The sequence below is a fragment of the Delphinus delphis genome, chromosome 14 (assembly GCF_949987515.2).
Source record: "Delphinus delphis chromosome 14, mDelDel1.2, whole genome shotgun sequence".
Lineage (NCBI taxonomy): Eukaryota > Metazoa > Chordata > Mammalia > Artiodactyla > Delphinidae > Delphinus > Delphinus delphis.
Window position 1 is genome coordinate 47,599,666 of NC_082696.1, and position 25,513 is coordinate 47,625,178.

A 25,513-nucleotide genomic window follows, 5' to 3' on the forward strand; every position below is an offset into this window, starting at 1 on the left:
AATAAGATGCTTTTATGCATTTTATGTCTCAATTGTTGACCTAAATATTTGATTATGAGCATGATGGACAGTCCTTTGATTCGCAATCATTACCATAATTTTTCCTTCCATCAGGTTACTCATTTGAAACCATCAGTTGATTATTTTAATTGGTCCAACTCATCTAAAAATGGTTTTCTCCAAAATATAATATTGATAATTATTTTTTTAAAAAGCTCCTAACAAAAGTCCTTCATGGAGAATATTTGCAAGCTGATATGCCATATAAACACACACACACAAACACATCTGTCAATAATCTGAAAAAAGTGACTGCTTTGCCTAGCTTCTTTTGAGTTCAACCTATGATACCAAGAGACCTGTAATGACTCAGTTTTCTCTCTACTGTCCTCTATTTGAACTATTGTAAAGCTTCACTTATACCAGTGCCATGATTCATTTGGCCTTCACTTTGCATGAGTACATCATTTGTGTATCAAGTCAGCCAGCTCAGTTCTTTTTTCATCAGCCTGTGACAATTAAAGTAGCATGGTTATTTTTATGATGGAAAGTCAAAATTAATTTATTAAATAAAGACATAAATCTCATCACTGAGCAGTTTTAGATTTATAGTTGGTAAGAAAACGCAATATAATTTTTACTGAACAGAAATCAAGATGGTTTTTGTATTTTGATGCCAGGAATGCCAATCTAAAACTACCACCAATTTAAAAGTTAAATATTGACACATTAACAATCACGCGGTACCAACCCAATTATAAACACAAAGCACCAACACTAAAAGTATGTGGTTATATAACGAACATCCCAGATATGCTTATATTTTATAATGTAAGTATTTTTTAGATCATCATTGAAATGAAAACACATCATTACTGATGGATCATCAATAATACATACACAGACCTCTAGTTTGAGGAAAAACTGATACTATATACACAGATAATAGAAATCTTTAAAGAATTAGAACACCGCAAAAGTGGAGTGAGGAGGGCATCCCACGAGTGGGATAGCTGGTGCCAGTGCCCAGGCAGCTCAAGAGAGCCACCCCTGCAGAGGGTCAGCTTAGCTCAGTGTCAGAGCCAAAGCAGGCTGAGAGGATGGCTCAGCTCAGGGTGGCCCAGGTGGGCTGAGGATTGAGGGTGGGAGGGGCAGCCCGGCAGGAGGTTTCAGAGCCCACGTGGGGTGAGGGGAGTGTTCTTGCAAAGGCATAGCCTAGTGCGAGATGTTGGCGTCGAGGCAGGGTGAAGAGGATATTTCAGAGCCCAGGTGGGGTGAGAGGCGTATCTGTGTAGGAAGGTGGTCCAGCACAGGTTGTTATAGCCAAAACAGGTATGTTACCTAATAAGATACAATAAGAACACAGCATCGCTTCTGTGGTATTCCTGACAAAGACATATGCATAACTTAATCATGAGAAAACATCATATGAGGGACATTCTACAAAATGACTGGCCCATATTCTTTCAAAGTGTCAAGGATATTAAAGTCTAGGAAAGGTGGAGGAACTATTTCAGATTGAAGGAGACTGGAGAGACATGGGGAATAATTGCATGGTGTGGTTTGGAACTGGAATCCTTTTGTTATAAGGTATGTGTGGAGAAATTTGACTGGAGTCTGAGGATTAGACCCCAGTGTACCAATGTTAATTTCTCAATTTTGCTGTTTGCACTGGAGTTGTAGGGGAATGTCTCTTTTTGAGCTATGTCTCTGTTTGAGTTGTAGAATGTGAGCTATGATATTCAGGGGTAATGGAGGAATTGGACTGACAACTTCCTTTCAAATATTTCAAGGGAGAAAAGATCTTTGTACTTTGCTTGCAATTTTTCTGAAAATTTGAGATCGTCTCAGAATTTTAAATTTAATGAGATTGAGGAATGTTGTTTCTTTCTTTAAAAAAAAGAGGACAAAAAATTCATGTATAAAGTCTGACCAACTATATAGAAATGTCTTGCAAAGTGGTAAGAGTTCCCATATTAAGCACTTATAATGGGTCAGTCAGATGTTAAACTAAACAGTTTGTGTATCTTATCTTATTTAAATTTCACACCAATCTTACAAAGTGGGTACTACTAGTATCATTTTACAGATGAAGAATCTGAGGCTCAGAGAGGCTGAGTAACTTGCCCAGGCTCTTAACAAACCTGCTGTACTGCTCAAGAAAAAACAGATTGGAAAAAAATTTCCAAAAAGATTGGAGATCTTTTTTTTTTTTTTTTTTGCAGTACGCGGGCCTCTCCCGTTGCGGAGCACAGGCTCCGGACGCGCAGGCTCAGCGACCATGGCTCACGGGCCCAGCCACTCCACGGCATGTAGGATCCTCCCGGATCGAGGCATGAACCCGTGTCCCCTGCATCGTCAGGCGGACTCTCAACCACTGCGCCACCAGGGAAGCCCAATTGGAGAATATTAATAGCAGTAGTCTCAGGGCAGTGGGACTACAAATAACTTTTGGTTTTTCCTTTTGTAGTTTTCAATATTTTCCAAAATATCTACAATGGCATGTTACTTTTGTAATTAGGAAAAAAGAGAAAGTTGTCATTTACAAAATAATCATTGTGGAGCGATGTTGTAAAAATATGTTGATTATTCAAAACCATATTGAACAACCCAAACTATTACTAGTGATACTATCTCTTAGTAGTGATATTATTGATGACTTTCATTTTTAATTTTTTGCTTCTCTGTAATTTACTGTTTCTATAATTAATTTATTCATTCAACAAATACTTACTGAGCATCTGCTATAATTTATTTTTATAAGAAGAAATAATTTTTAAAGAAAAAAATGTACTGTATAAGTCCAGAGTTGTAAATTTTATTCGAAAGAGCAAGGAGGAACAATATGTATGCTTGGAAAAAGACAGGGCACCAACATGTTACTAGCAGTTATGTTTCAGTGGTGAGTTAGTGGAAAGTTTATCTTTTCTTAATACTTTTCTATGCTCTCCCAGTTTTCAACAATATGTATTACTTCCACATTCTATTCATGGCTGTGTCTCCAGTGCTTAGAAGAGGAAGTGGCACACGGTAGGAGTTCAAGAAGATGTTTTGAATGAACGAATGCTTTTGATTACAAATACCAAAAATATACAGTTTTTAAAAACAGCAATAAGGAGTTCCCCAGTGGCCTGGTGGTTAGGATTCTGGGCTTTCAGTGCAGTGGGCCGGGTCCAATCCCTGATCGGGGAACTGAGATCCCGCAAGCTGTGCAGTGCGGCCAAGGAAAAAAAAAACAGCAATGACCTTTATTTATTCATTCCATTACGGTAGTTGGCAAACTGTGCATTCAACCTGTGCTTTCCTAAGCTGGAGAAGACATAAGAGAAGGCCCAGGTGTAGTAGGGCGCTCTAGTGGCCATTTAATGGGTGGTGGTGAATGGGGAGAACCATGTGATGGGAAGACAGGGTGAGCAGAAAGAGGGGAAACTATTCAGAAGAACACCATAATGTTATTTTATTGTATTTATTAAGATTTCTATTCAACCTACCTTTAGGAGAATTGGTGACACACCACTATACCAGCGTATACTGAGGACAGATCTTGTGTTGTATAGCTAAGTTTCTTGGTAGTGGTACCTGAGGTTCACAGAGGAGTGGGATGAGGTTGGGATGACTCAGTCAGAAGCTCCTGTTTTGCTTGTAATTATGAAGCTCATTTTTCTGGTTTTATAAAGTAACATGGATCAAAACCCTAAGAGAGACTGGATATTAGGCCAGTGTGGGAGAGATGTCCCTTAGATGGTCCATGAATCAAGCTGACCACCCAGCATCCATCTCTCCACTTGGCTCTTCAACTCTCAACTCATTTTGGAGGGAGGTTATGGGCTATGCGATTTTGCCAAATTTGAAGATTCTCAAAAGTCACGTGAAGTAGTCCTTATGTGTATCCAGGGATTACTAGAAGAAACAAACCTTTCTGGTCATCCTTGAATCCTTTCTTTCTCTTACAGCAATACATGGGCAAATTCTGTTTGTTCTACCTTCAAACTCTCTCCAGAGTCTGACTACTACCCACTCTCTTATCTTACTTGGATTATTGCAAGAGCCTCTCAACTATTCCCTGCTTCAGCCCTTGGCCCCCTGGTATATTTTCCTCACAGCAGCTACAGGATTCTTTTAAAACCTAACTCAGATCATGTCTTCACCCAAACATCTGCAATGGCCATAGCCCTTATAATAAGGTGCCCACTTGGGTCCCACAACTCTCTCTTATGTCTCTGACCTACTTTTCTACAGCTCTCCCCTTGCTCGCTCCCCTCTAGCCATCTTCACTTCCTTGCTGTTCCTCAAACATGCCAGGCAAACTATGCCCTTGCTGTATCCTCTGCAGGATGCTGTCCCCACCCCATCCAAACGGCCCTCTCTCTCTTCCTTGGGATCTCTCCTCAAATGTCACCATATCAGAGAGACCTTTCCTGACCATCTCTGTAAGTGGAAACCAGCTCCCCAGACACCATCTCCTTTACCTTGCTTTTTTTCTTCATAGCAATCATCTTCATTGGGACAGTTCTGCCCACCAAGTATGTCTGATTTTCCTAAACATATGATATGATTGCACTTCCTCACCTTTTGAAGTTGGGTGCAGCCACCTGACCGACTTTGTCCAGTGCCATGTGAGGAGAAGGGTCGTGTGTCCCTTTCGGGCATAAGCCAGTGCGCAGTTCACCACTCTATCTTCTCCCTCTCCCACAGAGACTGGCCATGCTCCAGATGGGGATTCTCCAGGCAGCCTGGGTCCCAGAGTGAAGCTGCACAGAGCTGAGCCCCCAGCTGACCTGCAATGAACACCCAGTGTAAGTCAGAGATAAACCTGGTTGTTTTAATCCACTGAGATTGGGTTGTTATTACCACAAAGTGACTAGCCTATCCTGACTGACACACTCTGCCATATTCCATACTTGTTTGCTGTCTCCCCCTCCCCCTGTCTAGAATGTAATCTTTTTGATGGTAGGACTCTATTCACTGTTATATCTCCAATGCCTGGAACAGTGTCTGGCACGTGGCAGGTGTTCAATAAATAGCTGTTGGCTGACTGACTGAATGATAAATTGATCACCCCAGCTGAAACAGGAAGATTTAACAATGGCAGGTGTTACTGTTCCTGGATGCATCTACAAAAGCATTCCTTCGATCTTATCTGAATGGGAACAAAATGGTTCCAGATTCAAGATTAGAAGTGCAGCCGCTCATCTCACCAGACACAGTCTGAAAGCACAAATCACCTATGGGTACATAACCTAGCGAGCTGTGAAAGCACATAACGTAGTTAAAGTTACAACACAAATGGAGATGTGGCATACTGCTGAGGGGACTCAGTGACAACCGTAAATAAAAAGCATTGGCGACATTTGTGTCGATGCTGACTGCTGATGTGGTTTCCTTCCCCCTGTGTGGACATTAGCATTTGTAATGAACTGAGCTTCAGAGGCCTGGGATTTTATCTGCCGTTATCACAAATTGGTGTAGGAGCCCCTCTCAGGACTTTTGCAAAAGCCATGTGTGCTTTTCTGAGCCGCTTTCTTTTCATGGGCTTCCTCCTGGTATGCCTGAATTTGGATGGGGATAATGCATTTCCTGTATCATGTGGCACCGTACAAGGAAACGCATTGTATCCCCTAGGAGGAAGAGTACATCTGTAAGTAGTTTTTAAGAGTGTACTGAGGATCTTGTTAGGGTGGCTTATTCTCCCAGTTCCATTTGGTTGATGAAGTGGATCACGTGACAGATGTGCATAATAAACTGCTTCAGTTGCTGCCAGTGGGAAGTTCAACCTATAAAATGCGGAATCTCACGGACTCATTGAGGGCCGAGCAGGCTGATCACTGAAGAGAGAAGTCTGCCTCATTGTGAACTGTCATTTCTCACTGCCTCATACAATGCACCAGTGTTACTAGGCTTTGCTTTTACTTCCTCCCAAAGTAACTGCCTTTCCACTTTATTCCTAATTCAAACTGGAAAGGCAGTTGTTTCTGTATATGATTCCCCAGAGAGCAAACATTATTAAGATATGCAAGTAACCATCCATTAAATATACCTGCGAGGAGTCTTTATGTTTTGTCATTTAAAAAGGAAACGTATGTACATCAGAAAGTAGGATTGTGGGAGCTTTTTTTTTTTTTTTTGCCTCTTTCATTCTCTTTTCCCCTCATCCTTTTCTTTATTTTCTTTCTCTGTTCCATTAGCTTATTTTTTCTCTTTATATTCATTGGTAATTCCCTAATGACTACAGTCATAAGGGATGTAACTTGTCTCCCATTTCCATGGGTGGTACAGACAGTGACATCCAAGCCAAAAACCACAGGTGACCAACCTATTCCAGGAGTGATCTAACTTGCAGCTCATTCTAGATGCTCCTGGGTCACTAAGGAACAATGACTGGAGAAATAAAAAGCAATAATGCAAATTTTAGCCCTAGATATGATCATAGGGAAAATGATGAAAAAGGAGGTAAGTCAATTTGATTCACTTCTACCACGGAGCATCCACATGTGCTCAGCACCAGACTAGGCACTATGGGGAGCCAAAGAGAAAGCACACGGCCCTTGAAAGTCAGTGAATAAAATATGGTGTACGCTGACATATCCAAATGCCATAATAGCACAGGCAATAGGGCCTTAAGGTGGTGCCAGGGGGAAGATCTCAGTGAGAACTTAAATGGTCAGGCACAGATTTGGGCTGGAGGCAGGAACTGAGCTAGACCTTGAAGGACAAGTAGATTTTGAATGCTGTCAAAAGAGCAAAATAGTCTATTAAAGAGGTCAAGAGTGCATGACATCTTGATCAAGTTCAGCTGTTTGGGACACCTCACAGCCCCTATTTCCCAACTAATCACATGTCAGCTGCACAGGTTATATAAGAACATTAAAAATATATATATATTTTTTTTTTCATCAGATGTTAGTATAAGGCAATTAACCACAACATGAAGTACTGAGATGTCACATCTGTAAGCTTTAAATCGATTGTGAAGACAGCAGAGTTGTTTTTCTTGTCTACCAGTGAGTGTCATGGATTAAAAGTGCTGCTGAATTTAAGGAAATTACATTTAAAAAATGTAATCTGGGAAATGAGAGCTTAATCTTCTAGCAGCAAAACAGCTTATGAAACTTCTTTTGGAGACTTTTCAAAATGTGAGATTTGGCTTTAGTGAGTTTAGGGAATTTTCCTTTGGCGACAGAAAGCTGGCACTGGGACACTATAGAAAGCCCCCGGCACCTTAGCTACCTCCTTCTGACTCTGATTTCTGGCAAGAGCCAGAAAATCCCTGGCTCTTTTCTGCAGAGGAATGGCAGGACTTGACAGCAACTGTTGAGTTCACACAGAGATGGGGAGTGCCTTGTTCCCAGGGTCAGCTGGGGTGGGGCTGAGAAGCAGCCCAAGGCCAAGAGCTTGACTTCCTGACCCTTGCAGAAAAGTGCAGTGCTCTTTAATTTATTCCTGATCGGAATACTTTGCTGTGGTTTTCCTTTTAGAAAAGGAAAGACATGCCCTTTTAACCATTTCCTCTCAAAAGACCTTTGTTAGATTTGATTTAGTTGTTTCAATACCAAAATAGCTACCACATAGAAAGTATTACTAAAAATGTCTCCTATTCCTGTTTCACATAACTCAGTAATATGTTTCTGAGGTCTTGCGCCTGGGACTATTAGTCCTTTTGGTTGTGAGGGACTGGAAGGAAAAATTAAATAGAGTTTATGAAAAATAGAAAGAAACCCTTTTGGGCCATCTCCTTTACTCTGAACGCTATGAAACCTTGAACGTAGGGGTACACACACATGGTTTGCCCGTGTGCAAGCATACACACACATACTCTGACACATCACCTATTTTACTAAAAAATATTATGATAGAAAACTTCATTATTTTTGTTTGGCCTGGTTGTAGTCCTTCAATGATGGGCACCTGAGAGGCAAATGTTTGCAGGTAGCTGAAGGTACAGCTATGTGTTCTGCCCGAAACCTAAAATTAGATTGAGTTGACAATTCTGTCTGGAAAGATTTTTCCCTCAGTGTTTTCATTCCCAAACTCTGCTACCTCCCACTTCCTGCAGAGACTGGAGTCATCGTAGATAGTGCTCAAAAGTAATAACTCCTGAGAGACTCTCTCTGCAAAATCAGCATGCAAAAGGCTGTTGGCCGCAGAAACCAAGGACTCTTGGCTATAGCAGTAAAATGTTAAAGCCACGCAGTAGCAAAAGGAATCTGGGTTTCCTGTATTTTAAGTTGTCTATTGTTTCATGCTTCGCTTTAGTGAAATCCAGAGAAATGAATTAAAGAGTTCGCTTTTAGAGTCTTTGTAAATGTAAGGTATTTTTGTTGTTATTCCTTGAAAGATGATGAAAATTAGGTGCTGAAATTTAGAGGCCTTCTGAAAATGACTTGGAATAATTATATTTGTTAAACTGGGCAGCCCTGATATCATATGCTACATAAGTCAACGTTCATTATTCTTTAATGATTCTTTGCAATTCTTTTTTCTAGAACTTTGCAAGCTTGACTTGTGTTCACCTTGCTGTGGAATGTTTTAAAGGGCATTTTATCTAATAGCAGAGGAAAATGATAAATTATAGATGTCAAATCTTATAGTAGTGATTTAGGTAGCTAGGGTAAGATTGTAAGCAATAAAATAAAAAATTTCCCAATCAACCTCTACATTAGAAGCAAAAAAGAAATTGCTGTCTGCATAATTAAAGCGAGACATGTCAAGATGCTTGTTAATATGCTAATATGAGGGCTTTTTTTTTTTTTTTGGCTGCCTGGGTCTTCACAGCTGCTCGAGGGCTTTTCTTTAGTTGTGGCGAGCAGGGGCTACTCTTTGTTGCAGTGCGTGGGCTTCTCACTGCTGTGGCTTCTCGTTGCAGAGCAATGGCTCTAGGCATGTGAGCTTCAGTAGTTGCAGCACATGGGCTCAGTAGTTGTGGTGCACAGGCTTAGTTGCTCCGCGGCATGTGAGATCTTCCTGGAAAAGGGATCGAACCCATGTCCCTTGCATTGACAGGTGGATTCTTAACCACTGTACCACCAGGGAAGTCCCTGAGGGCTTTTTAAAAAAAAAAACAAAAAAACTTGAAATCATAAAGCAGAATACTTGGAATATTTATCAGTTTAAGCAAAGAAGTTCTGTATTTATGAATGAGTATGAAGTGATTTCATTGTAAGTGTGCTCTGGAAATACAGATATCAAGAAAGAAAAAAAAAAACCCTCAGTCTCTTAAGCATTTGGGGTCAGGACAACAAGGTGGTTAAGTGTTGGCCAGGGTCTAAATTTTCACCATGTCCCTGTCAGCTGTGTGACCTCATGCAAGTTATTACTTAACCTCTCTGGGCCTCTGTTTCCTCGGCTGTAAAATGGAGAAGATAGTGGGTCCTACCTCATAAGGTAATTGTGAGGATTACAAATAAAGCATTTAAAATAGAATCTAACAGAGCAAACACTCAATAAAAATGGTTGTATAATATCTTTCCTCTGCCCAAACTCCCTGGAGCTTTTCCTCTTACTACCAGTGAAAGCCGACATCCTTATCATGTCCTCCAAGGCCCCATACAACTGGCCTGTTTTCTTTCTGACCAGATCTCAGACTGCTTTCCCTCCATGCTCAGCTCACACGCTGACCTCCAGGCTGCTCCTCAGACACACCAGGCACCCTCTCATCTCAGGACCCCTTGTCTTGAAAGCTGTCCCTCAGACATCCTCAAGGCTGGCTTGTCACTTCCATCAGGTCTTTACTTCAAAAGCACCTTATCAAAAAAAACAAAAAGCACCTTATCAATGAGACTTTCCCTGGATCACCATCTAATATACCTCTTGATATTTTACAGTCCCCTTTTCTACCTTATTTTTCCCCTTAGCACTAACTACTTCCTAACATACTATATATCTTACTAATTTATCTTTTTTACTGTCTACATCTTCCACTAGAATAGAAATTGCAAAAGGCAGGGATTTTTGTTTTAGTTGCTGTTGTATCCTCAGTGCCCAGAATGGTGTTTGTTACAACAGTAGCTGTCAATAAATATTTGAAGGCTGAATGAGTGGATGATTTTCCTTAATTTCTAAAAAATAATAATTATATCCTATACATATACTTCCTCAATCCAAAGTTTAATGAAATGTAGTTTTTTTGTCACATACATTTCCCTTGGTTGCAGTGATGACTGTCAACCATTGATACAGCAACAACAGCTCCTTGAAGGCCAGATAAGCATATAATGAAAGTGAAAGGACAAGGTTAGGCCACCCTGGCCGTGATGCAGCTGTTTCTTCTAAGCCTTCATTAGTTCACCTGGAGGAAGAAATAATGCTGCTCGCTGCACCTCCCTAGTTCCTTCTTCAGCCACAGATAAATCAGGGACAACTTCTGATTTTCCCTTGCTACCCTGTTCTTTTAATACCTACAAAGGGGTAGGGAAGCTTCTTAAGTAAATATGGCACATGATTTCCAATACCTGAATGTATGCAAGGGCAGAGTATATAGAATACTATTGAGTTACCAATGTGGGAGGATCTCTCTCTCTCTCTCTCTCTCTCTCTCTCTCTCTCTCTCTCTCTCTCTCTCTCTCTCTCTCTTTCTGCCCCCAGGGGTTATTTAAAGGGCGTTTCTAAACACGGACACGTTACAGGGGGTAGGAGGTAACATGGAGGATAAAAGTCCCTGAACATCTACTGTGTTCCCAGCGTGGCTTCACATACTACATCTCCTCACAACCAACCTGCATGGTTGATATTATCATCCCCAATCTCTAGATGGGGAACTGAGGTGAGACCAAGGCTCAGAGAGGATAAGTGGCCTGTCCAAGGCTGCCTGACTATTAAGTGGCAGAGCAAGACACGGAGCGGTTATCAGGAACATGTCAACCACTTTTGTTTTCTCTTTCCTCTTTGCCCCTATAAGCACTTTCCTAAGCATTAGAACAATTTGTGTGTCTTGAGCCAACAACTTCTGAATTAGAGAGTTAGTGCTCATGATGGATTTCTGCCACAGCTTAAAGCTGGTGGCTTAAAACTATTGGGATCTCAGCAGCTTCTCCTCTTCTCATCGGTGAGGTAAGGACCTGCACCCTAGGGATGGGCTGACATGAGAGGAAGAGCAGCAGAAGTTCCCATGGGCGCTTGAGTCAGTGCAGACACCTTTCACTCAACTTTATCCTTTCACTCAAAATCTAGCAAGAAGGTTGCACACAAATATTTATCCCTATAAAAATTTTCCACTTATTTTCATGTTCATTAGTAAGCTATCTTTCTTTTTTCAGTGTTCTCTGCAGGACTGTGAACAGGATCCAACTGGGCTTTACACCCAATGTGAATTAAAGAAATTATGGCTAATAAATATTACAATAGCAGCTATGATTGAATACTTACTATGTTGTAAGCACTGTGCTTACAACACATGCTTTTACACAAGCACAACACTGTGCTTTTACATGAGTTACTTAGCTTAATCCTCTAACAACTCTAAACTCCTATTAACCCATTTTTACAGATGAGAACATTGAGGGTCACACAGGTTAATTGGCCAAGGTCAAATATCATGAAAAGGCATATCTGTCATGTGAGCCCAAGCAATTTGACTCCAAGCACCAAAGTTACGATCACGAGGCCATTGGTCTGCAACATTAGAATCACCAGAGAGCATTCTAAAACTATCCTTGTCTGGGTCTCACCCCGGAGAGTCTGACTTAATTGGTCTGGGCTGGGGCCCAGGCAAGGATGCTTTTTGAAAGCATCCAGGTGATTCTACCACAGCCAGGTTGAAAACCCCAATATATAACATAGTCTCCATGCTTAAGCATACTACCCAAGGTCAGCTGCTAGGAAGTGGTGGGGCTGTGTGCTGAATTCAAATCTGTGTGGGTTCAGAGTTTGGTTCAGTCATTACCATCACCTTGACCAGGACTCTACCACTTCCACCCCAATACCACCTTACAACTTTCGCAGCATATTCCAAGACAGAGAAATAAAGGTTCTCCAGTTAGCATATCTTATGAAAGATGTTGCTTTCAGGAAATATTTTCATGACTTCTTAAATAATCTAAAGCCTCTTATTCTCCTCCTCCTCTTCTTCTTCCTCGTCTTCTTTTTTAAACGTTTGGCCTCTGGAAAATATTTCAAGTATAATGGCAAAACATCTAACTTTCCTATGAGCTTAAAAAAATGAAGTGGTTCTTCAGAGTAAACAAAAAAATCTTTTCATCTAAAATTTTACTTTAGACCAATTCAGTGCCCTGGGACTTAGTTCTAGTGTTTGGCTCAGGTTTCTGGCACTGAGCACTGGGCTCTGGCCTCAACCCTGCACCAGGGTCACCTTACAGCTGCACCTCAGGGCTACTCGCCAAGAAGCTGGTCTCATGGCAGCACCACCCTATGGCTTAATACCAGAACACTGAGCGTTGATAGCGAATCTGGCTGAAAGCAATTCATGTGACTGCAACTCTTTAGCAAACAACTTATGGAAGCCACCTGGTGAAGCACGGTACCACCCTCCCACGTTTCTGGGAGAAAAGAGAAGTAATTTTCATTAGTTTCTCTAGGAGCAGAGAAGGGTGTTTATCAAAGTTTAATTTACAGCCAGTAACTTGTGGATTGATATAACCATCACATAAAAGGAGAAACATCTGTCACTTTCATTTGTAGCCGTGTTTGTAGCAGCTCTTTCAAAAAGGAAGACTAGAGGCCTGCTATCCTGGTTTGGGGGCTGTATGGTTAGGCCATTCAAGATGGCTGTTTCCTTGCTCTCTATACATCCCCTGCTTGACCAGTGCCTGCTTCACTCACATGACTATCCAATCCTCTTAATTATAGGGCTTAATTAGTCCCTGGTAACTGATGAGCCCACCTGACCTGGCTTCCCCCCTGTAAATGGTAGCCTCCTTCTCCGCCGCCCCAGTAGTGAAGGCTGCTGTCACGTCCTGCCTGTTGTCTGCCACACATAGTGGGGTTTCCCTCCAGGATCCTTTGTGTAAGCTCCCCCTATCCAATAAACCATTGATGGTTCTGTTGCTATCTCTGGGCTCTTCAGTCTCTGAGGCTGGGCAACTGCAGAGCTTGAAGGGCTGGGGGGTACAGCCCAACAGGGACAAAGAGATCAGTGTCTGAAACCTGGTTTTCCCGCTAACCAGGGGGGTTTGGGCAAATAACTTAATCTCATTTTGCCTCAGTTTCCTTATATATAAAATAAAACTTCGAGCTTGTTAAATGAAGTCTAAATCTCAGTCCTAAAATTGTATTACATGTATAAATATTTATAGCTTTTCTAATTGGTGTAACCACTTGAAACTTATCTTCTTACTAGAGAAAAATCTGGATTTCTAAAAGTCTGTGGTTGACATTAAAGATGGAACTTAAGAACAAGGAATTGCAGAGTTTTAGCTGTAAGAAGCTAGATACATAATATGCCCCAACTTCCTCATCTTATCTTCTCCCTCTTAGTCTTTTCTTTCCTTTCGTCTTTTTTCAACAAATATTTTCTGAGTTCTGGTATACACCAGGCACTGAGCTAAGTGCTGGAGACCAAAACTGAGTTCTTAGCCTTAAAGAACTTCCAGTACAGTGGACACAGACAAGTGAACAGGTGATTAAAACACAATGGAGTGAGGCTACAATAGAGGTGAACATAGGGTGCAATGGAAGACAGAGGCCAGTCTCAAGGTGAGGTAGGGGTGGGAGTCAGGGAAGGGTTCCTGGAGATGACATCTAAACTGAGACCGACCGGGAGAGGGGCCACATTTCTAGGCAGAAAAGCAGCATATACCTTTGAATATCACAGAGGCAACTCTGGAAAGGTGGGGAATATTTCCCCAGGGCATGCAACTGGCCAATGACAGAACTGGTGGTACAACTAGAGCTCAAGGTGCTAACTCCAAAGTTACAGGCTTGGTTGAATGTCAATGACATGAAGTAATAGTTTTTGTTTTTGTTTTTTCGGCACAGGTGAAACATCACAGTGCCTGCCTTTGTTGCCATCACGTTAATTAAGACTCAAGCTCTTCCCTGGTCTCTCTCCATTTAGGATCTCCCCTCTCTGGCTCCAGTGTCTTCAGCAGTAACTCATCAACACAGTATAGTCACATCACAGGCCCATCACCTGAGAAGCACCACAACCAGTCTACTCCAGGAATGAAGATCTTTCAGCTGCTGAGTGGTGTGGATGGATAAAGAGCCTGGCTGACTGGTTTAGGAGACAATCCAGGTTAGTGACAGCTCAGTTACAGGACAGTTATAAGGCATCATGGTTGTCTTCAAATATTTGAAGGGTTGAAGGAGGGGTTAGATCTAGTCTTTGTGGGTTGAAGGGGAAGAAGAACCAAATGGATGTATATACGTACAGATAAGTTTATCTTCCCTAAATAAGAACTTGAGGCTGGTTGCATTGGAAGTAATGAGTATCTTTACAGCAGAAGTATTTAAAACCAGGGCAGAATGACCACTTGACTGGGATGTTACCAAGGGGATTCATGCCTCTAAGATGTGATTTATAGAAGTCTAATCAAATCCTTCTGGCTCCAAGCTTCTGTGATTCTATATTTTCACACTTGGCCCAGGCCAACTGAGGTCTAACTGTTCTAGTTTCTTATCTACTCTTCACAAAGTATTTACTCTCAGTTCTAATTAATTAGCATTTGCAAGCACATTATTTTTACATTTCTAAGCAAAGATACTCTTATTGTTTTTTTGTAATATTTAAAAAGGCAATTTAGTGTTGGGTTTTCTTTTTCACATATAGCATTGATATATCGATATTTACCTCTAGGTAGTGAAGCTACTATACTTCTGTGAGAAAATGGGCAGTGGCACACGCACACGTGCACACATATACACATGTAGTCTGGTGTGTGTGTACTGCCTTATTTTAGGTATGCTTTGTCTGTGTACTTGTATGCTGTTCATGCTAGGATCCATCCTCTTTCACACCCAAAGAAATTTTACAAACTCTTCCTTTCCTTTCTTTCACGTTTGTTTTTATTGTGGACACTGTGCTGCTGTTCCCTGAGTCTAAAGATGCGGGGGGAGAGAAGGGAGAGTGCTGTCAGTGAAAATTGAAGATATTACTGGCAGTTCTTGCAGGTGCAATTTTGATTTTGTTAACCACAAATTATTTTCAGAGAGCAGTGGCAAAAGATGATTTATATTGTTTTTTAAGGCAGAATTCTCTGTTGCCAACATAGTAGAATAAGACTTATGTTTTTACCTGATTTCTATGCTTGGTGCATGTAATGTGTTATAAATCAGATATATTAAATAATACTTTGTTTTAAATTAGTATTTGGATAATATATTATGTGGGATCTAAAATATGTATGTTTCAAAACCACATAATAGCTTTTCAAAAGGAGAAAAAGAATGCAAGCTTATTTTCTAAGTGTTCAAAATCAAACAACATTAAAAGGACCTGTCAAAATGAGCTGGCTCTTCCCTAAAAGCCATGGAACATAAATTACTTTAACATACTCTGCAAAGGAACTTGTCCTGCACTAGCTCCCATAAGCTGCCTTAGAGAGAGGTTTATGCTCAACTACACATTAGGAAAAAGAAGCGTTCCACAGCTGCTGGTTCGTAACAGCTTATTGTGCACTGAGAGCGATGCTGGGAGCGGCTCAGACAGTCCCTAAGCACTCGGTGCGAAGTTGTGGGTTAGGGCCTCTGGGAGAGCTGTTGACTGTGCGCAGGATGAATAAATCATTTCTCTCAAGGTAATCTGTGGCGGGCTTCCCCTCAAAGAGTCGTAATCATCTGGCCTCTGCATGCAGATGTAAAAGTAGAGCATTCTGTTGTACTGAAATGGCAGCACATGGAAAAGAGCACCACCAAAAATGACAAACAGAACTTGCAGGGGCAGCAGCAAGCAGCTCTGTATTGGCTGATAGACTTTTTCCCCCTTCCAGCTGTTGCTCATAAGATAAAAATGTTTTCCCTATTGATTTTTTGTTTGTTTGTTTACTGTAAAGAATGGTAAAAGTTGGGGGGGGACACCAGGCAAAATCCCCTAAAATCACTGCAGGGACAGAGCCAGGACCTGAGGAGGGCAGGTGATTTTAAAGAGAAAGAAAAGGACAACTGGGAGCAGAGGATGGGACAAAGTCTGCAAAGCTAGAGAGCAGATGACAGAAGATTCTACAGCTGCTCACTGCAGCTGCTCTAATAGTCTCCTCTGCTTCAGAGTAGAGACAAATGTGTTTAGAAATGAAAGGCAAGAGGCCATGGGAAAAATGTATCTTCCATTTCTAACCAACTGGAATACAGTCTTCACAAAGCTCATCTTGTTCTCATGAGGTGGTTATTTTTAGGATTCAAATATAGGCAAAATACGAACCAGCAAACCCTATGTGCTTCTTAGCTGGAAGCGCAACTGGGTTGCGCCAAGTTACTGAGAGCACATTGCAATTTCTAAGGACAAACTTGTAGTTGGAGCCTTGAACATTAGAAATGGTAGCAATTTAGTAATATGATAGTTTATGGCCTTGCCCAACTGTTTCTGAACTCGTAAAATGCTTTGTCACATGTAACCTTAATTTTTATATGCTTTAGGCCACATACTGGCTTTAAGCCATTCTTTCTTCTTTTAAACGCAATATGAATAAGGGTAGTTGATCCCTCTACTCTGACATGATTTCCAAGAACTCTGGACCCTATTGAGCTCTGTGCTATCCTGAGGAGTGGCTCTGGTTGACTTGAAATCCTAGCCTGAGGAGATAAATACATGATTGGGGAGGGGGGAGGGGCAGGCCAACTCTACCCACCCCCATATTTCCTTCAGGAGCCATAGGCCTCCTAAATGGTAAGGTTTTCGCCTCCTTGATAGCAGAGAGCATTTATGATTAGAAAAAGATGTTCTTCAAAAATGTCAGCAACTGAGAGAAGTCACAAAAGAGGAGGAAGAGAGTGAACTGTAACTGCATAGTTACTGGTCTGTTTTACAGATTTAAAAAATATAACAGGCTCAAAAACTTTAGTAAACTTGTGTAATGTCACACAGGAGGGTCAGAAGTCAAAGGTCTGTGAGACTCTAAAACTTTCTACTACAAGACAGCACGGCGCGGCGGTGAGCGGGTGGCGCGTCCCAGAGCTCCCTAGAGCTCTCCCTTCTGAAGGGTTATAAAATGCAGACAGAGAATGTGTATTTCATTGATTCAAAAAAGTTGAAGTCATTTCTGAGGCTATATGCCTTTGCGGGGCAGTGGCACCCTCCTCCCAACTCCAGCAGGGCACTTAGAAACCACGTGAGTTTGCTCCAAGGCCTCCCGCCAGGCCTGAGTCTATGGAGGCCTACGGCTAACAGGTGCATGATCCCCCAGCTCAATTAGGCACGACACAAATCTGATGGGCCAGCGGTCCACAGTGTATGTTGTAGTCTGAGCAGCCTTAAGGATAACAAACATGCCACTGAATGCAAAGCACTTAGTTCTTTTTTTATTTATTGGAGTATAGTTGATTTACAATGTTGTTAGTTTCTGTGGTACAGCAAAGTGAATCAATTATACGTATACATATGTCCACTCCTTTTTAGGTCCTTTTCCATATAGGTCATTATAGAGTACTGACTAGAGTTCCCTGTGCTGTACAGTAGGTTCTTACTAGTTATCCTTTTATATATAGTAGTGGCAAAGCACTTAGTTCTATTGAGACATGTTCTTACCAACATGTTTAGAGAATTGAGATGATTGCAATGAGCAATTCAACTAACAGAATTATTCTGACCTCCAGCTTGAGCCATATTCATCATCTGACCCCACTCTGTCTAATCCTAAAGTACCTCACATGACTCCCCCAAATCTGTCCGTTCCAGAGACGAGGTCTCTTTGTTGTTCCCACATGGCTCCCTCACTCCTGCCTTTGTGCCCCAGCTGCTACTGAATCCTCTAACATGCCTTCACTTCCCCTCACCCAAGCAAATCCTACACCATTTTTCAAGGCCCATCTCAACACCCAAGTTTTCTCCAGTGAGTGTGCCTTTAACTCCAGTCAGCTTGCCTTTAACTCCAGTCAGCAGTGGCCTCTAAAATCCTGAACAGCAGTAACAAGTATCTCCACTCTTCATTTTCATATTGATTATGTTCAAAGTAGAACTTGACTGTGAGTGCTCTGTAAACTCTCGTTATCACATCTTTGTAAATACCCACCGTCATCAAATTGTAAGCACCTTGAAGGCAGAGGCTCTGTTGACAAACTAAAATGACTGGCAAAGAGTACCACAGCAGTGATTTTATTCCTAACCCCAAATCTATTCTTGTGTTCACTTTGGATTTAAACCAGATGTGAGCTGATGAATGCCGTCCTTTGAGACTCAACTAAATTAGCTCAAGTCCTGTTCCTTTGTGCAGTGGGAACCCTACATTCCTCCCTAACTGTTTGGGGGATTCTGGAAGGGGGTGGGGGTAGTTTACAATTTCTCTTTCTAGTCACATCTGGCTCCAAGTTCTTGCTTCTGTAGACCTGCAGACTTCAGTAGCTGGAAGGAGCGTATTGCTATCCCCGAGACCACCATCTCCAGACATGAAACTCAGCTCCTTTTCTTGTTTCAGTAAATGGGCTGAAGCAGGAATGATGCCCACTTAACGAGAAAAATCAGAAGTGAGGCATATGTGTCCTGGGTCTTCACATATTAATGCTTCATTGTGGGTACTATTTGCCTTTGAAGATTTAGAAGAGAAATGCTTTGTATTAATTCTTCATTACATAGAGTAGAATGCTAGAAATTTACTTAGAATTTTTCTTTGCCATTTTCTAAGTGACTCTGATTTATTACTTCAGCCATAACCAAGGAATAAACGAAAGCTGCTTCATTATTTTTCATGTAGGACAGCATAGTAATTGCTAGTTAAACATATACAGAGTTCTGAAGTTTAATCATAATTTTACTTCAAATAGATATTACTGTGTTTTCTGGTTCTTTGGCCCAAATGGGATGCTTCTTGTTGAGAGGGGCAGTATAATGTATTGGATGAATACAGACTCTAGCGTCAGACTGTGTGGATTCAAATCCTATCCTATTACTTACTAGCTATGTGACTTGATAAACTACTTAACCTCTCAGTAACAAATGGGGCTAAGAATAGTACCTAGCTCATATGGATTAAATAAATACGTGTAAAGTGTTTTGAACAGTGTTTGACACATAGAGAACACTCTGGGGGGGTTAGTTGTTTTCTTTATTTGGTATCACATGGTTTATGCTATATATGCATTGTTATGGGCTGAATTGTGTCCCTTCAAATTCATATATTGAAGCCCTAACCCCAAAGACCTCTGAATGTGACTGTCTCTATTAGAGGCAGGGCCTTTAAAGCAGTAATTAAGTTAAAATGGGGTCATTAATCCAAAATGACTAGTGTCCTCATAAGAAGAGGAGATTAGGACACAGACAAATAGAGGGATGATCATGTGAGGACACAGAGAAGGCAGCCATCTGCAACCCAAGGAGGGAGGCCTGAGAAGAAACCAAACCTACCACACCTTGACCTTTGACTTCTAGCCTCCAGAATTGTGAGAAAAAAGTCTGTTGTTTAAGCCACGCAGTCTGTGGTATTTTGTATGGCAGCCCTAACTAATACATGTATCAAAATTAAATTTGGTAAAAAAAAAAAAAAAAAAAAATTAAATCTGGTGAGAAACTAATGGTTTGTCATTACATTTCTCGCAGCATTTAATTGGTAGGTTATCTTTAAGTTTTGATCTTTTGTGAGTCTGAAATCATAGTGGTTAAGAGCACTGAGCTCTAGTCTTGGTTCTGTCACTTTCTAGCCATGTACCTTTAGGCAAGCAAAGCCTAAAGACATATATAAGGACTGTTTAAGCCCCACTACTTCATGGGTATGTCAAGACTAAATGAGATAATACGTAGCACAATGCCTGGCACACAATAAATATTAAGTTAATGAAATTCTGTCTATCTAAATGTCTTCTGATGGTGGTGCAGAGGGGAAAGGGGAAAGCATTTTCTCAGCGCCTGACATTTTCTGCTTTTTTAAAAAAACAGGTAAAAAATAAAAAATAAAAGATAAATAAAAAACAAGGTAAGAAAGCCGAGGTCCATAGAAATGAAGTGATTTCTCCAAGGTTTTAGAGAGTGTGGTGGAGCTGGGATTCACAGGCAGGTGCGTGTGACTCCAAGGTAGACTCTCTTTGCACTATACCACATTACCTTTCCCATTAATTTTCCTAGGTTCTAGTATGCCGTTCCCAGTACCTACCTAAATGCATATATATATATATATATATATATATATATATATATATATATATATATATATATATTTGATGCATGGGGCCAGAGCACTAGGAAATTAAATATCATTTTCAAAGGGGCTTTTCACATATGAAAGAAAAGCAAAAAAAGAAAAAATAAAATAAAATCCAACCTTTAGGTAGAAGTAATTCTAGCTTTGGTAACTCTACTGTCCTGCAATGGAGACGTAAGTGATTTATATTCTCATGTTGTGGTGTCCTGATTTGAACCAACAGACTACGATTTCTAAAGGATTATAACTTGTGCTGCTATTGGACCAACCCCAACGTCTAATTTTAGCACAAAACTTGGTCTGGCAATATTTACTCCCAGTTAAATAAGTGTGTTCTCAATTGCTAATGGCTCTCTATTTCATTTTGTAACTTTTCCGTACACGCCCCCAACGCGGGTCAGGAGTCACAGACCAGCTACCTATGGAGTTATTTTAAGATACCCAACAAGGCATTTTCCAACTAGTTTCTTTAACAAAACAGTAAGGTAATCATTTCTTGAATCATTTGGTTTTTACTAAATTACTTCCCAGAAAATATTTAATTCCATCACGTGAGCAGTTAACTCACATATTTATTTTATTTTTGTTAAAAATAGACTAGCCCTTAAAGATACCAACTTTTAAATGTCTCAGTGTGAATAGCCACGTACACATTTCCACCACTTTAAAAACAGAAGTCCAAAGCTGGGTGATGGGACTATTTTTCTAAGTAGAGCTAAGATGGTTATGTGAACTACTTTGCTCTAGAAAGTATTTTTGCTACTTCACTAGTTTTGTATTATGATAGAAGCTTGGTTTACATGATATTAGGTACTTGGGTTTGAAATGTGAAAACCCCGATGTTCAAAAACTCTTTAATCCGGTAGAAATAGTTTGAATGCTTACTGTAGATCACAGTGCAAGTCTGCAAGACAAATAACTGGATTGTTACTGTCAACAGAATGCAACAGCAAAAGGCTGAAAACTTTTTAAAAATCTTCACATCTAAAAGAATACAGACAGCATAATTTGAGGCAAACAAGGAAGCAGAAAGGCTTATCCTGCTCCTTTTGCCCAATTTCAAGGGTAGTAACTATGTGGGAGGGCTCCATAGTTATGTCAAAGGGTCTGAAAATCCATATATTCTCCAAAAACAGTTTGAGGGTTGCATAAGAAAGAGGTTAGAAACCACTGGCCCAAGCCTCCCTTTGACTTTCTTCCTTCTGCGTCTTCAGGAAGGGATGAATAAGAAAAGGAGAGTAGCTGTAAGTGGAAGTGGAGATGATGGTAAAGCAGTATTTGATGCCATTTTCCTCAACCAAGTTGATGAAAGTTGTGGAATGGAGGACAGTTAGGATGCTATTTCTCCTTTGTTCTATGCTAACTCAAGTACTGAGTTACAATACCCTCAAACAGAATTCAGCCACTGCATGGACAGAGACTATTCACCTGAATTTCTGTAATTTGAAGTCCCTCAAAATGACTGGAAGGGCTTGGAGGGTTTCTAAACAAAGCAGGCAATTAAATTGCATTATTTCCTAAACTAAGTCAATATCAAATTGAAAAAGGATTGGTAGAATTTCCAGTCAGGTGGCACAGTAAATTCATGCTTCAATTCATCCTGTATGCTCTAAACACATGGTAAGGCAGATAAAGTAGAAAAAGAGAAAACCAAAAGGTCATTGCTGGGCTCAGAAAAACAAGATAAACATCTTTGTGCACTAGAAACACAACAGAAATGCAAAGCAGTGAGCTGGACTAAAGCTTCAGCCTATCAGGGCCTGGGTCTTGAAACAACTAGTGGCAACTGGAAATTTAGTTCTGGTGGAATACCAAGGCTAAAATGCTCTAGTCAAGATGGAGACCAAAGCCAGCATTGTTCTGAAAGCCAGGAACTGGTGCAGACCTACCATCCTGGTTTCCCTAGGACACTCTCTGCTTTACCAGTGAAACTCCTGAGTTTCCGGAAATCCCATAGTTCCGGGTAACCAGTGATGATTGGTCACCTGACTTTTCCCAGCCTCACAAAAGGAAGCTGGACAAAACTACTGCCAATATACTTCCTGGACCTGTGGGTTTATCAGAAGCAGTGGACCCAGGAAAGGAAAAGGACAAAAAAACATCATTACAGCAAGTGAACTGAGAAACCACCTGGCTCAGTTAATAGATTAGACGTATTCCTAATATCGATACGGAGCTGGAGTCCTCTAAAGCCATTTTAAGATCTTGTTTATGGACTGGAGTCTGGAATGGGGACAAGGGCAGATGAAAATATTCATTAAATTGGAGATGGGGTAAGAAAGAATAACAGAAGTAACTCCCACTCAGTGATTGTGCAAATCAAAATTCCAAAACACAAAGAAGTTAATGCTAAAAAGACAGTTGTGCAATGATAGAGTAAGCAGTACCAGACTAGATCTCCTGCTATAAAAAGTTATAAAAATAAAACAATATATAAAACAACCATTTTCAGAAGTTGAACAACAAGCTGTATGGGGCTTTGTTGCCTGGGAAAAGAAAACAAATGAGTTGAGTTCCACAAATGCCCCAGCTTTCTGCCTGGAGGCTCTCTGTGAATTCACAAAGAAGGAAAACTTAAGCAGAGGATGGTGGTTTTGCTGAGTTTAAGAGATTGGAGCTCAGGAAGTAACTGCAGTTTGAAGAACAGAGTAGCAGAGAGGAGAAAGATGTGCAGAGACAGAGTTCCAGAAATCTGCGTAAGGGTCATCTTGAGTGTTTGTTTGAATATTAAGATGCACATGCATAAGATAGGACCCCATAAGGCCAGGCAAAACTACTGGGAGAAGAACAACTCTCAGAGAAAGAACTACCGGGGATCTGAGACTTAAGCAACACTTTAACAGAGATGGGAAGCATTTGAGTTCCAACCGGTGGAGAGACCTCTTGAACATGTGGGTGCTAAGAGACAATCTTCCATGGCATTTTTCCATGTCTTGTGACAATTTTGTCCCAGATTACCTTTCCAAGGATATTTGTATATCCAATAGCCTTTCGATGCTATAGTGTCACCCTCCAGGACAAAGGGCAAATTTGTTTCCTGACCAGGGTAATAAAGAGAATGGCTCCTTCCAGGGCAAAGTTTGGACAGGTTTGCTAGCAGCTATCTTATAAAATGAGAGGTTTCCTAAGCTCAGGGTTCCTCAGCTGTGATACAGATCCACTGTGTGTGTAACATCCACTTGGATCCACTCTGCAATGCCCCCATGATGTACAGGGACCAAGGGAAACCAAGGAGAATATGAAGCTCAGGATGCCTGTTGTGCTGTAATAAAGTCCTTTGTCTCTGACCTAGGAGTCTCCTGTTTTCTGCCGGCATCTAGGCTGCTGTTGTAGGCTTGCAAGTAGGATAAAATCTCAGACACTGAATAGTCCCTGACTGACAGCATTTAATAGAGACTTCAGAAAGGCAATACTCTAAACGTATAGCTAAAGTAGCCCTAAAGAGTTCTTTAAAACAGGCGTTGGCAAATCCAGCCTACAGAACAAATCCAACTGGTTTCGAATGCCTTTTGAGAAAATAATGTTTTTTACAATTTAAAGTGTTGTTTAAAAAAAAAAAAAAAAAGAAGATGCAAAAGAGACTATAGCCTGTAAAGCCTAGAATACTTACTACCTGGCCCTTTAAAGAAAAACTTTGACTCCTTCTGCTTTAAAACCATCTTAACAGGGATTCCCTGGTGGCGCAGTTGTTGAGAGTCTGCCTGCCGATGCAGGGGACACGGGTTCGTGCCCCAGTCCGGGAAGATCCCACATGCCGCGGAGCGGCTGGGCCCGTGAGCCATGGCCGCTGAGCCTGCGCGTCCGGAGCCTGTGCTCTGCAACGGGAGAGGCCACAACAGTGAGAGGCCCGAGTACCGCAAAAAAAAAAAAACAAAAAAACACCATCTTAACAAAGCTTTAAAACAAGACTTGAAAGGACCAAGCTGATCTGGAAGTAAATTAACTGCCTGCTGGAACAAAATACTCTCAAAAGGAAGACTAGAAAGTCTAGAAGCTCAACAGTATGGTGAGTACAAGATCCAGCAGCAAAGAAAATTAATAGATGCATAAAGAAGCAAGGAAATGTAACTCATAACTAGGATAAACTCAGTCTATTACAATTAATAGAAAAGGACTTTAAAATATCTCTTATAAATATGTTCAAGGATATAATAGAAAACATGAAATAATTTGGAAACAAGTAGAGACATTAAGAAGTTTTAAAAATCATATATAACTTCTAGAGCTGAAAATACATTCTTTGAAATAAAAAATTTTAAATTTCTTTGGAAGGGCATTACAGCAGCAGATTATACACTGTGGAAGCTCAGTGAACCTGAAAAATGGACAATGGGAATTATACAACCTGAAGCACTGGGGAGAAATAAAAGAAAGACAGAGCCCTAGTGAAGTGTGGAACAACATCAAGGAGTGTAATTCAGAAGTAGAAGAAAGAGTGTGGCAAGAAAAAATATTTGAAGAAATGATGATTGAAATGTTCCCACAGTAGATGAGAACCATTAAGTCACAGATTGAAGAAATTCAGTAACCCCCGAGAGGGATAAACACAAGATCATCACACCAAGGAACACCATAATTAAGTTGCCATAAACCAACAATAAAGAGAAAATCTTAAAAGCAGCCAGAGGAAAAAAAGATATATTACATAGAGGGGAACAGAAATAAGAATGATTACCAATTTTTCATCAGAAACAAAGCAAGCCAGAAGACAAGTGCTGAAAGCAAACAAACATGCAAATAAATAAATATCATCAACTTAGAATTCTTTATACAGAAAATGTAACCTTGAAAATGAAAGCAAAAGAAAGACCCTTTCTGGATGTGTTGGCAAGTGGGAAAGTCTACCTGCTGGGTTATAGTCTGCTTCTGAGTGGACTTGACTGCTCTGTGGGACCCAAGTGAACCTGTAGGTTTGTTTCTGTTTTGTTTTTTTTTTTTAATTAATTATTTTGTTTTATTTTTGGCTGCGTTGGGTCTTCATTGCTGTGTGCAGGCTTTCTCTAGTTGCAGCGAGCAGGGGCTACTCTTTATTGCCGTGTGCGGGCTTCTCCTTGGCGGAGCACGGGCTCTAGGCACGCAGGCTCAGTAGTTGTGGTTCACGGGCTCCAGAGCGCAGGCTCAGTAGTTGTGGCGCACGGGCTTAGTTGCTCCACGGCATATGGGATCTTCCCGGACCAGGGCTCGAACCCGTGTGCCGTGCACTGGCAGGTGGATTCTTAACCACTGCGCCACCAGAGAAGTCCCTCTGTTTTTGTTTTATTTTAAAGCTGTGCCACACA

At 40.9% G+C, this 25,513-nt stretch overlaps 1 protein-coding gene across 1 annotated transcript in view; it reads right to left on the bottom strand.

The window, feature by feature from the left end:
* Positions 1 to 551: 551 nt before the first annotated feature.
* Positions 552 to 25,513, bottom strand: part of LOC132437150 (uncharacterized) — a 54,896-nt gene continuing 29,934 nt past the window's right edge. The window contains exons 3-4 of the mRNA XM_069541362.1: positions 4,570 to 4,778; positions 552 to 1,341 (exon numbers count right to left, since the gene is read on the bottom strand). Of these exons, the coding sequence (XP_069397463.1) occupies positions 1,259 to 1,341; positions 4,570 to 4,778 (292 nt within the window). The 3' untranslated portion in view covers positions 552 to 1,258. The remainder of the gene's footprint in view (positions 1,342 to 4,569; positions 4,779 to 25,513) is intronic.